Below are 13,685 nucleotides of genomic sequence, written 5' to 3'. Positions count from 1 at the left end.
CAAATATGTCCCTTTGTCCCAGGCCCACAACACACTGCTGCCTGGGAGGTTTGTTCAGGTGAATAGGTTTCAAAAATGCCTGATATTTTCCAAATGTCTTTCATCAGATTCATCCATAAAATCTAAAAAGAAGATAAAATGTATCTCTCAGAGGCAGAGACATTTGTTCCTTGATCTTAGAGTTTTAACTCATAGGTTTTGAAAGAAAATCGAATACTTGAAGAAGCAGGCATAGTTTGAATTCATCCACTTACACTGTTCAACTTCTTATTATTTCAACTGCAAGATCACCTGCCAAGTACAATTCCTACTATCTTTATCATACTTTTTCTTGATACTTGGAAAGTTTTTCTTGATAATTAGAAATGTAATATGAGAGTTGAGAATGCTAAGTCAATTCCTCTTTGAACATTATTTTTTTTACTCAAGCATCCTTCTACAGTAAGTTCAAAGTTCTATATTCCATTAGCAAATTTTTTTCCTATGCACTCACATAAAGTGATTTTTTTAAAATATAAAGTTATTTTCTTTAATAGTTCTATGCTCTAATTACCTAAAAAAATTTAACCTGGAGCTGAGATTAATCATCACAAACTTTCAAAAGTTTAGTAAGAAAAACAAGAGCTAAATTATAGTTGTAGAAAAGCCATTGTCACATAATCTAAAATACGACACAAATGAATTTATCTATGAAACATGCAGACACAGAGGTTGCAAACATGCAACCACAGGCTTGTGGTAGCCAAGCAGGGAGAGGGTTTGGGGAAAGGATGTTTTAGGAGTTTGGGATTAGCAAATGCAAACTATTACGTATAGCATCGATAAACAACGAGGCCCTACTATATAGCACAGGGAACTATATTTCATATCCTGTGATAAACCATAATGGAAAAGAGAATGAAAAAGAATGTGTGTATATCTATGTATATGTATATGAGTCACTTTGCTGTACAGCAGAAATTAATACAACACTGTAAATCAACTATACTCAAATAAATTTTAAAAAAGAAAAGCCACTGTCTACTTAACAGAGAAACCAGATTTACTTAATATGTCCCTGGGACAAAGCTGCAAAGTGTCTGAGTCCATTCTCTTCATGGTAGAAAAGAGAGAAACCTCCTTAAATTGTTTCTACCTTCTTCTCCCCCAAAACCCTTGTCCATTGTTTGACCTTGACATCCCCTTTACTGAATTTCCATAACCTCTCAGATAAGATGCAAGGTCCAGATAAGATACAAGGTCCACTGTGATCACCTAAAAGACGCCTTCCCCTTTAAGACCTCCATGCCCTTGAACAGCCTGAGCTCTTCACTTGAAAAGCACTTTCTTCTCTTGCTGGTCTGATGAAAGGTTACTTATCCTGCAGGAGTTCAGCTCCTGGCGTCCTTCCTCCTCCAGACAGAGAAAGGGGTGGCCTTCTTTGTGCTCTCAGCCAGTCCTAGACCTGCTAAGCTCATTTGCTTGGGAGTGATGGATATTTGCTTCCTAGACTATGAGCTCCCTGAGGGCAGGGACCATGCTTACTCCTCTTTGTGTGCTCCAGTGACTAACTGAGTGTCTGTATCTGGTGACTGACTGAGTGCCAGAGGCAGAGAGAAACACTGCATGGGAGAGCAACTCCTCATCCAGAAGTGTTCAGGGGAACGCAACTAAGTTCATCCCAGGCTGGCAAATGGAGAAAGCCAGCTAAAACCTGCAGCCAAAGAAGCCCTGATCTGATAATACCTCTTCCAGAGACCTGGCTGAAAGATGAAGAGCATTTTCACTATATTCTTGTTAGGGGAAACACTGACTGAAACTGTTATCCACCCTGGTTAGGCACCGTAGTTAACTATCTGCATGAGTCATCTTACAACAGGAGGTCTGGTAAGGAACAGGGAACTCACAAGCCACCACCAACCGGAAGAATTTGGGAAAGGTCAAAAGGAGATGCCACATGCCTACCAACTTCCCAGAACCCTCCTCGCTGGAATCCCTCTTGGCTGAGCAATGCATGGGCCATGAGAAAGAACCCTCAGTCAGAATGACTAGCTAGAGACAACCCAGAAACTAATCCCATCACCATAAAACCCAAGACAGCAAGCCACATGGCAGAGCAGTCCTCCTGGGTTCCCTTACCCTACTGCTCTCCACCCAAGCACGCCTTCCCAGTAGTCTCCTTGGAGACAATTCATTTCAGAGTGTTAGACGAAAGTCCACTCTCGGGCTATGGAAGGTGTCCCCCCTTCCTGTAACACTCTTTAATCCTCAAATTCTTTCCTTACAACACTCATCCTACTCATCAGGGACATTTAAGTTAAATGAGCTTAATCCAAAACAAAATGCTTTATTGAACATCATTTCTTTCCACCTCACCACAACAATTTAAAAGATTTCTATTGGTGCAAACATTTAAAAGTCAGGAATAAACATAGAGGATAACAGCAAAGGGTTTGTTTATGTATGTTGACAGCACCGTGTGAGGAAGACATAGCAGGGTTTACACTTATGCCATGTAAATCGCTCTAGAACCAGATGAGGCTTACAAGGTACCTTGCAACTCATCTCCTTTAAGCTATAAAGTCTCTTTTTTTTTTCCCCTGGAAAAAGTTTGAGGAACTTACTGCTGTTTTCTATCAGTGGATACAACAGATGGCTGGCACATGCCTGCTTGCTAAATGAAATGGGCACTCTGCAGAATTACTCTTTGATCCCTGGTGGCATGTCCACAATGCCACAATGCAAAATACCACAGTGTAGCAGAATCTAAACACTAAAGGTTTAAAGTTGTGCTTTTGATATGAGTACCTTCTTTTTTAAAAAAGAAATCATGCCCACAGTATGTAAACGTTTCCACATTTTCACTTGGAAACCATGAAACAGGGGTAAAAAATCAAGGCATTTCCTTCATTTGGTGACATAAAACTGCTGCAAACTCCAAGAGTGCAAAGGGATGCAACTATTTGGGTTGTAACTACCAACACAATCATAACTCCATCAGGAAAAAGATGTGGACAGTACACATTAAAGGATTTAACCAATAACAATAAGTACTACCATAACTTCAGAGTTGGGAGGAGGTGTTTAAGGGCATTTGGCAGTCGCTTTGAAGAGAGAGAGGAAGTAGTTGAATGAAAATTCACTCTCTATTGTTTTTCTTTGATTTTTGTCAAGGGGAGAAAGGAAGGAAAATACCATTTTAATACAGGTCTTCTTAACTCAACCAGTCCAAGGGGAAATTTGAGACTTGGAATTGCAACCAATTTAAGGGGCCCAGTGTTACATCATATCAACCACCATATTGCAAAACAAGCTCTCTAGGGGATGATCCAGTTGATCTTATACCTGTCAGTAGAGTGATCCTATTTAAAAACAAACAAACAAACAAATAAAACTTGGAAAAATGTGAGTCAGTTGTCAGGAAAATGGTCTGTTTCTGACTTTTTTTCCCCCTCAATGGTACTTTCTTCATTTTAAAGCTGAATTTGGATACAAATACACATATACAGGCTTTCCAGGTGGCACAGTGGCAAAGAATCTGCTTGCCAATAAAGGAGACACAGGTTTGATCCCTATGTCAGGAAAATCCCCTGGAGAAGGAAATGACAACCCACTCCAGTATTCTTGCCTGGAAAATCCCACGGACAGAGGAGCCTGGTGGGCTACAGTCCATGAGATCGCAAAGACACACATTATGCATGCACGCACATTATGTTACATACTACTACTACTACTACTACTACTACTACTACTACTACTACTACTACTACTACTACTGCTAAGTCGCTTCAGTCGTGTCCGACTCTGTGCGACCCCAACACTATTATATATAAAATAAAAAACAAGGACCTACTGTATAGCACAGGGAACTATATTTAATAGTTTGTAATCTATAATAGAAAAGAATCTGTAAAATATATACATACATGTATAACTGAACCATCTGAAAAATCATATATATATGTATAACTGAACCACCTTGCTGTACATATAAAATAACACAACATTCTATAATAAAACAACAATGCTTCACTTAAGAACAACCAAAAAAGGCTAAATTTGGGTGCTAACTGGAATCATTTACAAAGACACAACAATCTAGGCAAAAGTCTCAGGCTTTCCTTATATTTGGCTTTGTATTATTGTTATTACTTCTGGCAGTTTTCAGTAATTCAAGAAGTTTTTTTAATTGTAGAGAGCTAGTAAAAGTTATGAACACATTTATATTTAACCTTACATTTTGGAAGATATTTCACTTTATACATTGTATCTTCAGCATATCTAATATTTTCTATTTTCAATGATCACACATTGAACAAAGAAGCATGTTCCTGCAGTTTAATCCAATAAAGTTAATTTTCCACACCATACACATGTCCACCCATTTCCCCAGGGCAGCAGGTAAAATGTTCTTCCTTTCCTGTATCCACAGCAATATTCTAAACGTTTGTTTTTAAGCATCCTAAAACTGAGAAAAATGAATATATATATATATATATATATATATGTATATATTAGTGACTTCTAGAGGTTGCAAGAATTATGACCACTATACATGACTACTATACCGGGCTTCCCTGGTGACTCAGTGGTAAAGAGCCCGCTTGCAATGTAGGAGACGTGGCAGGAACCTCAGGTTCAATTCCTGGGTGGGGAAGATCCCCTGGAGAAGGAAATGGCAACCAACTCCTGTGTTCTTGCCTGGGAAATCCCATGGATAGCCCATAGGGTTTTAAGAGTCGGACACGACTCAGCAACTAAACAACAACAATACATGACAAAAAGCTTACTCTAAGATCTGGACCTATTGGTACAGATCATCAGAGCTTGCTTAATAATCCAGGTGGTGGATTTAAAGTTAATATTGGCCCATTATCTTCATCCGGAAGATTTCTCTTCCACAGACACCAATTTCATTCCAACCCTTGCCAAACATCACGAAGTACAGGCAGTTGGTTGTAAGAAGATAGGAAAACTAGCATAGATGGCTCAGCATAAATTCATCATCACTGCTAAAAGAAGCCAACAGAAAAAGGGATGCCCTATTTACTAGGGACCAGGAGTTATAGTACCTTAGCATCTTTATGCAGGTGATAGAATATAGTAAAGTGATTAAGGTCAAGTCTATATAATCTTTATAAACAAAGATCTATTTACATGATTTCTAGAAATAAAATATTTGGCCTAACACCAAATTTCTTCTTATGGAAATCAACAGTGGTGTCTCAGTATTAGAATTCAGATTTGTCTAACAAAACTTCTCATTAAAGTTTTATTTGAAAGCCTTTAGGTTTAGAAAGGGTTATTTTCCAAATGAAATATTTAATTAGTGTGTAGTGTAGAAAACCAAAGTAGTTGCTCTTGGCCTCTACTTGCCTCAAATTTAGGGAAAAATTAGAATAAAGAATGCCTCATTGAAAAATATCAACTATTAAAAGTTATATACAGTAATAAAGACTATTCTCTCTTTAATTACCCAAAATCTTTTAAGTTTAAGCCTCTTTAGTAGAAATTCTCTAATCTAAAAGTCTTGAGAAGGTGCATGTCAGAAAATGAATGAATATTTTAAATGGGCAAGCAAGTAGAGACAGGATTTTTAAGAGAGAGGAAGAGGTCAAGGAATCTGATTTCAGGCTGGAAAATTTAGCAAAGCAGACATTTGAAGATTTCACAAAAAAATAGTCAGTGAGGATCAGATATACATAAGCAAATTCTTTGGGATCCATAGGTTAAGATCAGCCATGGAAACAAACTCTTTTACCATTTTACCATTTTGTTGAGTGATCTGCTGTGCAAAAATGAAACTGGATAAAAATATAAGTAAACTATTTTAATATAGAACATCATCCAGTTTTAGATTCTGAAGTATAACTTTTTACACACATTTAATGTAAAATAATTTTTAAATTACAAATCAAAACACATTCACTGTGGAAAAACCAAAACACAGTAAAGGTAGATATAACTAATGTTAACACCTTATGTCAGAAAGTGAAGAGGAGCTAAAAAGCCTCCTGAGGAAAGTGAAAGAGGAGAGCGAAAAGTTGGCTTAGAGCTCAACATTCAGAAAACGAAGATCATGGCATCTGGTCCCATCACTTCATGGGAAATAGATGGGGAAACAGTAGAAACAGTGTCAGACTTTATTTTTGGGGGCTCCAGAATCACTGCAGATGGTGATTGCAGCCATGAAATTAAAAGATGCTTACTCCTTGGAAGAAAAGTTACGACCAACCTAGATAGTATATTCAAAAGCAGAGACATTACTTTGCCGACTAAGGTCCGTCTAGTCAAGGCTATGGTTTTTCCTGTGGTCATGTATGAATGTGAGAGTTGGACTGTGAAGAAGGTTGAGCACCGAAGAATTGATGCATTTGAACTGTGGTGTTGGAGAAGACTCTTGAGGGTCCCTTGGATTGCAAGGAGATCAACCCTGGGATTTCTTTGGAAGGAATGATGCTAAAGTTGAAACTCCAGTACTTTGGACACCTCATGCGAAGAGCTGACTCATTGGAAAAGACTCTGATGCTGGGAGAGATTGGGGGCAGGAGGAGAAGGGGACAACCCAGGATGAGATGGCTGGATGGCATCACGGACTCGATGGACGTGAGTCTGAGTGAACTCCGGGAGATGGTGATGGACAGGGAGGCCTGGCGTGCTGTGATTCATGAGGTCACAAAGAGTCGGACACAACTGAGCGACTTAACTGAACTGAACTGAACACCTTGGAGGATTAGACATTTATCAGACATGTTTTCCTAAAACTGTCCATATATTTTGTAATGAAACTAAACAGAATATACTATTATAGGCTATTGCATAATTTGTCATGAACATCTTTCCATTGCACTGAGTAGATGTCTAGATATTCTTATTAATGCTTCCTGCCATTATCAGAGACTTATAGGTTCTGCCCATTTTTTTTTCTTTTATTAATAGCATGACAACAAACAGGCTGGCACCAAAAACTTTATTCATATCCATGATTATTTTCTCAGGATGAATCTCCAGGAGTAAAATATCCTACCTAGTCAAATGATCTATGTCAATTCTTTTGCCATCAGAGTCAAATCGCCCTACAGAAAGGCTAACATGCATCAGAAACAAATCAGTAAGGATAATCCTCCACAAACTAAAACTACTTTAAAAAACTTGACCAACGTAGTGTGAGGAAATGAATCTCAATGTAATTTTTATTTGCATTTGTTTGGAGTCGAACTTGAAAGTCCTTTTAAATGGCCCCAAGAATAGCTTGGGTTAGTGAACAAATACTTTATTAGAAGTAGATAACACCTACTGGATCTTCAATCCTAAAATTTTTAATTTTCCATGGGTTACCAAAACATTTAATATTTAAGTTTAAATTTTCATTAATAAGCTATGTGTCTTGCTTGTGCTGAAATCCCTAAATGTTTGATATTTTGAATGAAATAACTAGATAAAGGAAGGAACTCTTCATTTTTCCATGTAGAAGTTTTGATGTGGTTTGGATTTAGTGAAAGTTGCCTTTCTAAAATCTTAAAGTATTTTTTGGTATTGAAGTCATATTTTTTCCATATTCAAAATTTCCATGCATTTCAAAAATTGTGGTGCTGGAATCACAGAACTTTATTGGCATTAGTCACATCTAAATAATATCTTAAAACATCTTGCTGTTTGGCATCATGTAGATCCTTTCCCCTTTCTCAGTATCCCCCACTCCTCCAAAAAAGAAACATAACAGATTTCACGCAGTTACCTGTGGTAACCTATCTGGAGTAAACTGAACTGAGGTGCTAATATTGGCCAGCATAATCCACAAGAGGAATCAACACCTAAACCAGAGAGAAAAAGACTCTCGAAGCTTCATCTGCATACCAGTTCCACCACCCTCTCTAATCCTCTACAAGAAATATTCCTCAGATTGTTGGATATGCAGTCCATTCTGTACTCAACAATATGCCAATGTTTGCAAAGGGGAGAGAGCATGGAATTTAAGCCTTTGCTTCAAGTTCCATTCTTCAGAAGACAAACTCATAGGAAAAATAAATAGATTGATAAACCAATCAAATCAACTAACCAGAGCTACTAATATTTTCTACTTTGCCTGAAGTTACTGAACACTTTCAGCTAGGGAGGGCTGCAAGTCAAACTAACTAATGGTTCTTCGTTGTTGTTTGGTCACTAAGTTGTGTCCAACTCTTTTTTTTACCCCCATAGACTGTAGCCAGGTTCCTCTGTTTATGGGATTTCCTAGGCAAGAATACTTGATGGGTTACCATTTTCTCCTCCAGGGGGTCTTCCCAGCCCAGGGGTCAAACCCTTGTATTCCACATTGACAGGTAGGTTTCTTACCACTGAGACACAAGGGAAGTCCCTAATGGTTCTTACAAATCTATAGAAGTATAAATAAAGAAAATGTTCCTTTTTAAAATCACAGAATAAATATTGATCCCAGCTGACAAGTGGTCAAACACAATAGATTCAGGTGAAAAATAAAAGGTGACAATAAAAGGCCATTCATTGATTTATCACTGGGTTTCACAATAATTCAAGATTAGCTGTCCATAAAGTATCTATGAAGAGGAAACTGTATGGGGGGAAGAAAGGAATACCCTCCCCAGAGAGCAGTAGGAGCCTCAGTGAGCTTATCTGCAGTATAGATGACCCTCCTATTAGGAACTCTGGTGGACCCAAAACATCTATTCCTTTATGACAATGGAAGTGTTGAAGGATCTAGAGTTGAAAGGAAAAACGAGAGAACAGACCTGTGGAAAAGGCAGCTTAAATAATCATGCCTATATTACACCAGGTAATTAGAGAGAACCAAAGTGGTGTCTCAATTCAAAGTAACTAATTTTTATAAAGTGTTTTCTGGATCACATTCTTTATGAAAATAGCCCTTTAAGCAGCTTTGGAATAAAAGACCTAAAATGTGATTTTAGTTATAATGATTTTCATAAGTAGACACATTTTACTCACTAATGAGTGGAAGAATTTATTAACTTACCATCTGTCCTCTAGAGTAAATTCTCCAATTGAACAAAAGGAACTAAGCTTACATTTTATCCTCCCTTTCTTTTCCAAATTACAGGTCATTTATGTAATACTGAAGCATAAAAAAAGATGCTAATATGCTAAGAAATAAAAGGGATGCTTCTTCATAAAAATACAGGGTAGTTTTCTCTTTCATGTGAAGGTATTAAAAAACCAATAGCTTCCAATATTTTGCAAACATTCTCTTATGACACTTTGAGTCTATGAACTTGTACCAGAAATATGTAGTGTTATCATTAGTAAAAAACACTCAATATGCCATTTTTTCAAAGTACAATGTCAAAAGTACTTACAGACTTAAAAAATTGTTTTAAAGTGTAAACAATGTCACAGGTGGTGGGTATATATCGATACTATGGAGAAAAGAGCCTTTTAAGTATTATGTTTAATTTTAATGTCAATGAGCATGGAAAAAAGTAATGCTATTTGAGGTCATTATATTTCCAGCAGTCTGAAGACACTGAGACTTATCAAAATAGTGATCTTAGGCACTTTGCCTAGCTCTTTCTTTTGGGAATCTTCAATTTATGTGACATATTTAAATAAATGGGAGTTAACTCTTTATTTGCTTTGGAGATCAGATGAGAAATCACTCTTGAAAATTGTAAAAAAGAAAAATGTAGCCAACTATATGCTATATCGTCTTATTTCTATCTGCCATCAGGTGCTGGAAATATTAAAGGGTGATTTTCTCCAGCCTTCCTGGTTAACAGGACTCACCTGCCCTGCAGCTTGCCAAGTGAAATTCATAGAATGGATATTGACAGGAATAGCTGGCATTCTCTGCTGTGCTCTTCTGAAATCATGTGTAAAGGGGGCCATTTTCCCCTCTGAAACAATCAAGATATCTTCTTCAAGTCCTGGTTTAAAAAACACACACAAAGAAATAAAGCTATCAAACTAGCTGAACTTAGAAGAATCCAAATCAGAACTTGCGTGCCAAAAGAACACCGAAGAATTAGTAATGGGTCATTTCTTTTCACAAAGCACCTGCCTTCAGGTACCAGTTAATCTTCCTGTGGATGATAAGAATGATGGCAAAGACGTATGCTTTCCGTGAAACGGAGTGAACTGTGGAAAAAACCGGTGCCAACAAATGCTCGGTCCACGGAAAAACGCTGGATGGTAGAAACCAACAACAGCATGATCAGAACATTAGAACAGCTTAGATTTATGGAGAAAAAAGCTTAAACATTTTAGATGGAAAAGCGGTAGTCCATAGGATCGCAAAGAGTCCGACACGACTGAAGGGGCTTAGCAAGCACGCAGCTAACTAAAAAGGGGACAATCTGCCTTGAAAAGAAAGTTTTAAAACATTCTAAATGCATGTCTCTCTCCTTTAATAGAAGAGCTGGAGAGAGTGAAGACCCAGGCATTTGGGAAGAAGCAGAAGCTCCCGCGATGCCTTACCTATAAGCACTCTCGCCTGGTGAGCGTCGATCCACAGGTACAGGCTTTCCTCCGGCTGCTGCCCGACCTCCGCTCGCAACACCAGCAGGCACGGGAGGATGCTCCAGAGCCAGAGCGCGCCGGCAGAGAAGGCGCTTTTCCGGGCCATGCTACTCCAGACCTCCTGGACCGTGGTTCTCGCAGCTGAAACTCCTCCCGCACCTACCCGACCCTTGTCTCCCAGCCGGAGCAGTTCCCCGCGTAGACGGCTGGGCGTGTAGCCTCTTGGCTCTGGTACGAGTGAGCCTGGGTGTGCCGGAGAAGGAGTAGGAGGAGGGAGAAGACCTGGCGAGAGCGGGACAAGGGAAGGGGGAGCAGGTGGGAGAGGAGGGAGCAGAGGCGCAAGACTGGCAAAGCAGGAGATGCCAGCCCGCCGAAGGAGACACAACGGTCAGAGGGTTAAATATAGCGGGAGAGTTAGAGCGGGAAGGGCAGGCGCAAGTGCGGTGCGAGCAATGAGTGACGGTGCCCAGTCGGTCGTCACTGGGGGGCGCTGGAGGGACGCGCGGGGGTGGGGCGGCGCGGAACCCCGGAGGCAGAGTCCAGCCGCCGTGCGCCGCTGGGGAGCAGACGCGGAAAAGGGCGCTCGAAGGGACCCCTGAGACGTCACTTGCGCTGCCTCCGGCCAGACGAGGCATGAACGGGGGGAAATGCGGTGAACTGACTTATTAAGGCTTGACTGAACCCAGATGATAATAATGATGATGATAAGTTTCATTGGTACCCCGGTGTTAAATGAAGGCTCACATTCCTCCACTTTCCCCACTGTCCCACTTCTCCCATATTCCGCCACTGTCATTCTTCACTCTGCAAACACTATCCTCTCCCATCCGCCACTGTCATTCTTCACATCTGCAAACACTTGGCGCATTCCCATCCATTTAAAACCCGAGAGTCCACTGTCCAGAGGTGTCCTGGTTGCTGGAGCTGGGGCTGACCAGGGCGTGGGGCTTTCACTCCTCACTTGTCTCACACTGCGGAGAATGCTTTTTACAGCTGTGGAGGCTCTTCTCCCTGCTCACCGGCAGCACCCTGAGCTCTGGATGACAGGCTTACCTAACGTGCTGGGGTCGGGCTCCCAAAAGCCATGACTATCTTCATAGTTGCGGGTATATGGAGAAATTTGGAGGCGCGCCGCGCTGCTGCTGAAATCGCAGGCGCTTTAGAGCAAGCCAAGGCTCTGGGCCTTGCATACGGGAAGAGTAGTTGGCCGGCAATGGGCTCTGGCCAGCCACACCCATTAAACCCCAGTAGGGATTTAATTTGCCCCCTGCCAAATCCCTTGGATGTGTGATGAAAACGGAAGCAAAAGGGGGTTTCTTGTTTTGTTTAGATTTCAGACTCAGAATAAAGTTGTTTACTTCTGTTTTTTGGCATCCAAATGCTGCGACAGATGTCCCAAGGATTGAGCCTGTGGGGATGGGCGCGTTGTTTGACTCAATCCCTTGTGGGGAAGGGCTTCCCTCGTGGCTTAATGGTAAAGAATCCACCTGTCAGTGTAGGAGAGGCATGGGTTCCATTCCTGGGTCAGGAAGATCCTCTGGAGAAGTAAATAGCGACCTACTCCAGTATTCTTGCCTGGGAAATCCCATGGACAGAGAAGCCTGGTGGTTGGGGGTCACAAAGAGTCAGACGTTACTGAGCACACAGGTACAAAGGTGGGAGAGCAAACCTGAAGTGGAACAGGTGCATGCATTTAAGTATTGGGTCATGAGTTACTAAAGAATATGCATTACTAATTATGAAATATTTTCAGTTGTACAACTGTTGATCTTCAAAAAGAACAAGTGTTTTGCTGAAAGTTTTACTTTCATTTTAGGTTTGAAGGATTTGTTAACAAAAGAAACCACTGGTCACACACAATAAACAATTTCAATATTTAATCGAGGATTAATTGACTTCAATTATACAGTCATTAAAAGAAAACACAAAGGTCCTTCTAGTCAAAGCTATGGTTTTTCCAGCAGTCATGTATGGATGTGAGAGTTGGACCATAAAGAAAGCTGAGCACAGAAGAATTGATGCTTTTGAACTGCGGTGTTGGAGAAGACTCTTGAGAGTCCCCTTGGACTGCAAGGAGATGAAACTAGTCAACCCTAGAGGAAATCGGTCCTGAATATTCACTGAAAGGACTGAAGCTGAAGTTGAAACTCCAGTACTTTGGCCACCTGATGCAAAGAACTGACTCATTCGAAAAGACCCTGATGCTGGGAAAAATTGAAGGCTGGAGAAGGGGAAGACAGAGGATAAGATGGTTGGATGGTATCACTGACTCAATGGACATGAGTTTGAGCAAGCTCTAGGAGTTGGTACTGGACAGGGAATCCTGGTGTGCTGCAGTCCATGGGGTAGCAAAGATTTGGACACAGCTGAACAACTGAACTGAAAAGAAAAGAAACAATGAAGAAAAGTAAAAGCACATACATCACCAAATTGTGCCAACCAACATCCAGGCTTGAGCAGCCCTAGAAGTCCCTCATCAATAGCAATCTAGAGTCCCATTTGGGACAAGGTCCTGGGCAATGCGTCCATCCCATGGGTGAGACTTCAAATTATAGTTTCCAGGGCTCCCACTTACAATCCTGGGCTACAAACATATCATCAATTTGCACACAAAAGTGCAGCCCTGGTTCTTTTTTAAACTTTTACAATGCTGTTTATCTTGTGAGTCATAAGATTTTGTTAGATCTGGGGTTGGAGTGTGGGGATGCTGGCCAGACCCTCAGGGGCTCAAGAATTCCAGACCCACTTCCTTTTTTTTTAATCTACAGTGCCACCTGACGTGTGTTTGCAGGCAGGCACAGAATCCAGGCAGTGTCCAGGCCAGTCAGAAGCAGGTCAGAACATGCTCTCCTGCTTCTGAAGCCAGAACAAGACTTCCTCTATTTTAATTTCCCTAACAACAAGAAATCTCCAATGGATTTGAACTTCTTAATTGTAAAAGTAAGAGCTTACTTAATTCTCACAACACTTTAAAATAGGTAGGTGCTATTTTTATTCCCACGTTACTGATGGAGAAACAAGGCTCAAAAAGGTCCAGTAAGTTAGCTGACTGTGGTTACCCAGTGGTAACTATGGTTACTTACCTGGTCAGTGGTAGAGTCAGGGTTCAAATCCCAGTCACTTTGATTTCAAAGCCTATTCTCTTAACCACTATACCTCACACTGACAAGTAAATCATGATTGAGTCTGTTTGCAACCAAAGCTTCACAGCCATTCTA

General features: G+C 40.5%; 1 protein-coding gene across 1 annotated transcript in view; it reads right to left on the bottom strand.

The window, feature by feature from the left end:
- WIF1 (WNT inhibitory factor 1) overlaps positions 1-10,573 on the bottom strand; it is an 85,242-nt gene extending 74,669 nt beyond the window's left edge. The window contains exons 1-2 of the mRNA XM_068971265.1: positions 10,426-10,573; positions 9,736-9,875 (exon numbers count right to left, since the gene is read on the bottom strand). Coding sequence (XP_068827366.1) covers positions 9,736-9,875; positions 10,426-10,573 — 288 coding nt within the window. The remainder of the gene's footprint in view (positions 1-9,735; positions 9,876-10,425) is intronic.
- Between the last annotated feature and the right edge of the window lie 3,112 nt (positions 10,574-13,685).

This window comes from Capricornis sumatraensis, chromosome 4 (assembly GCF_032405125.1).
Source record: "Capricornis sumatraensis isolate serow.1 chromosome 4, serow.2, whole genome shotgun sequence".
Taxonomy (NCBI): Eukaryota; Metazoa; Chordata; class Mammalia; order Artiodactyla; family Bovidae; genus Capricornis; species Capricornis sumatraensis.
This window is presented reverse-complemented; position numbering and strand designations above follow the sequence as displayed.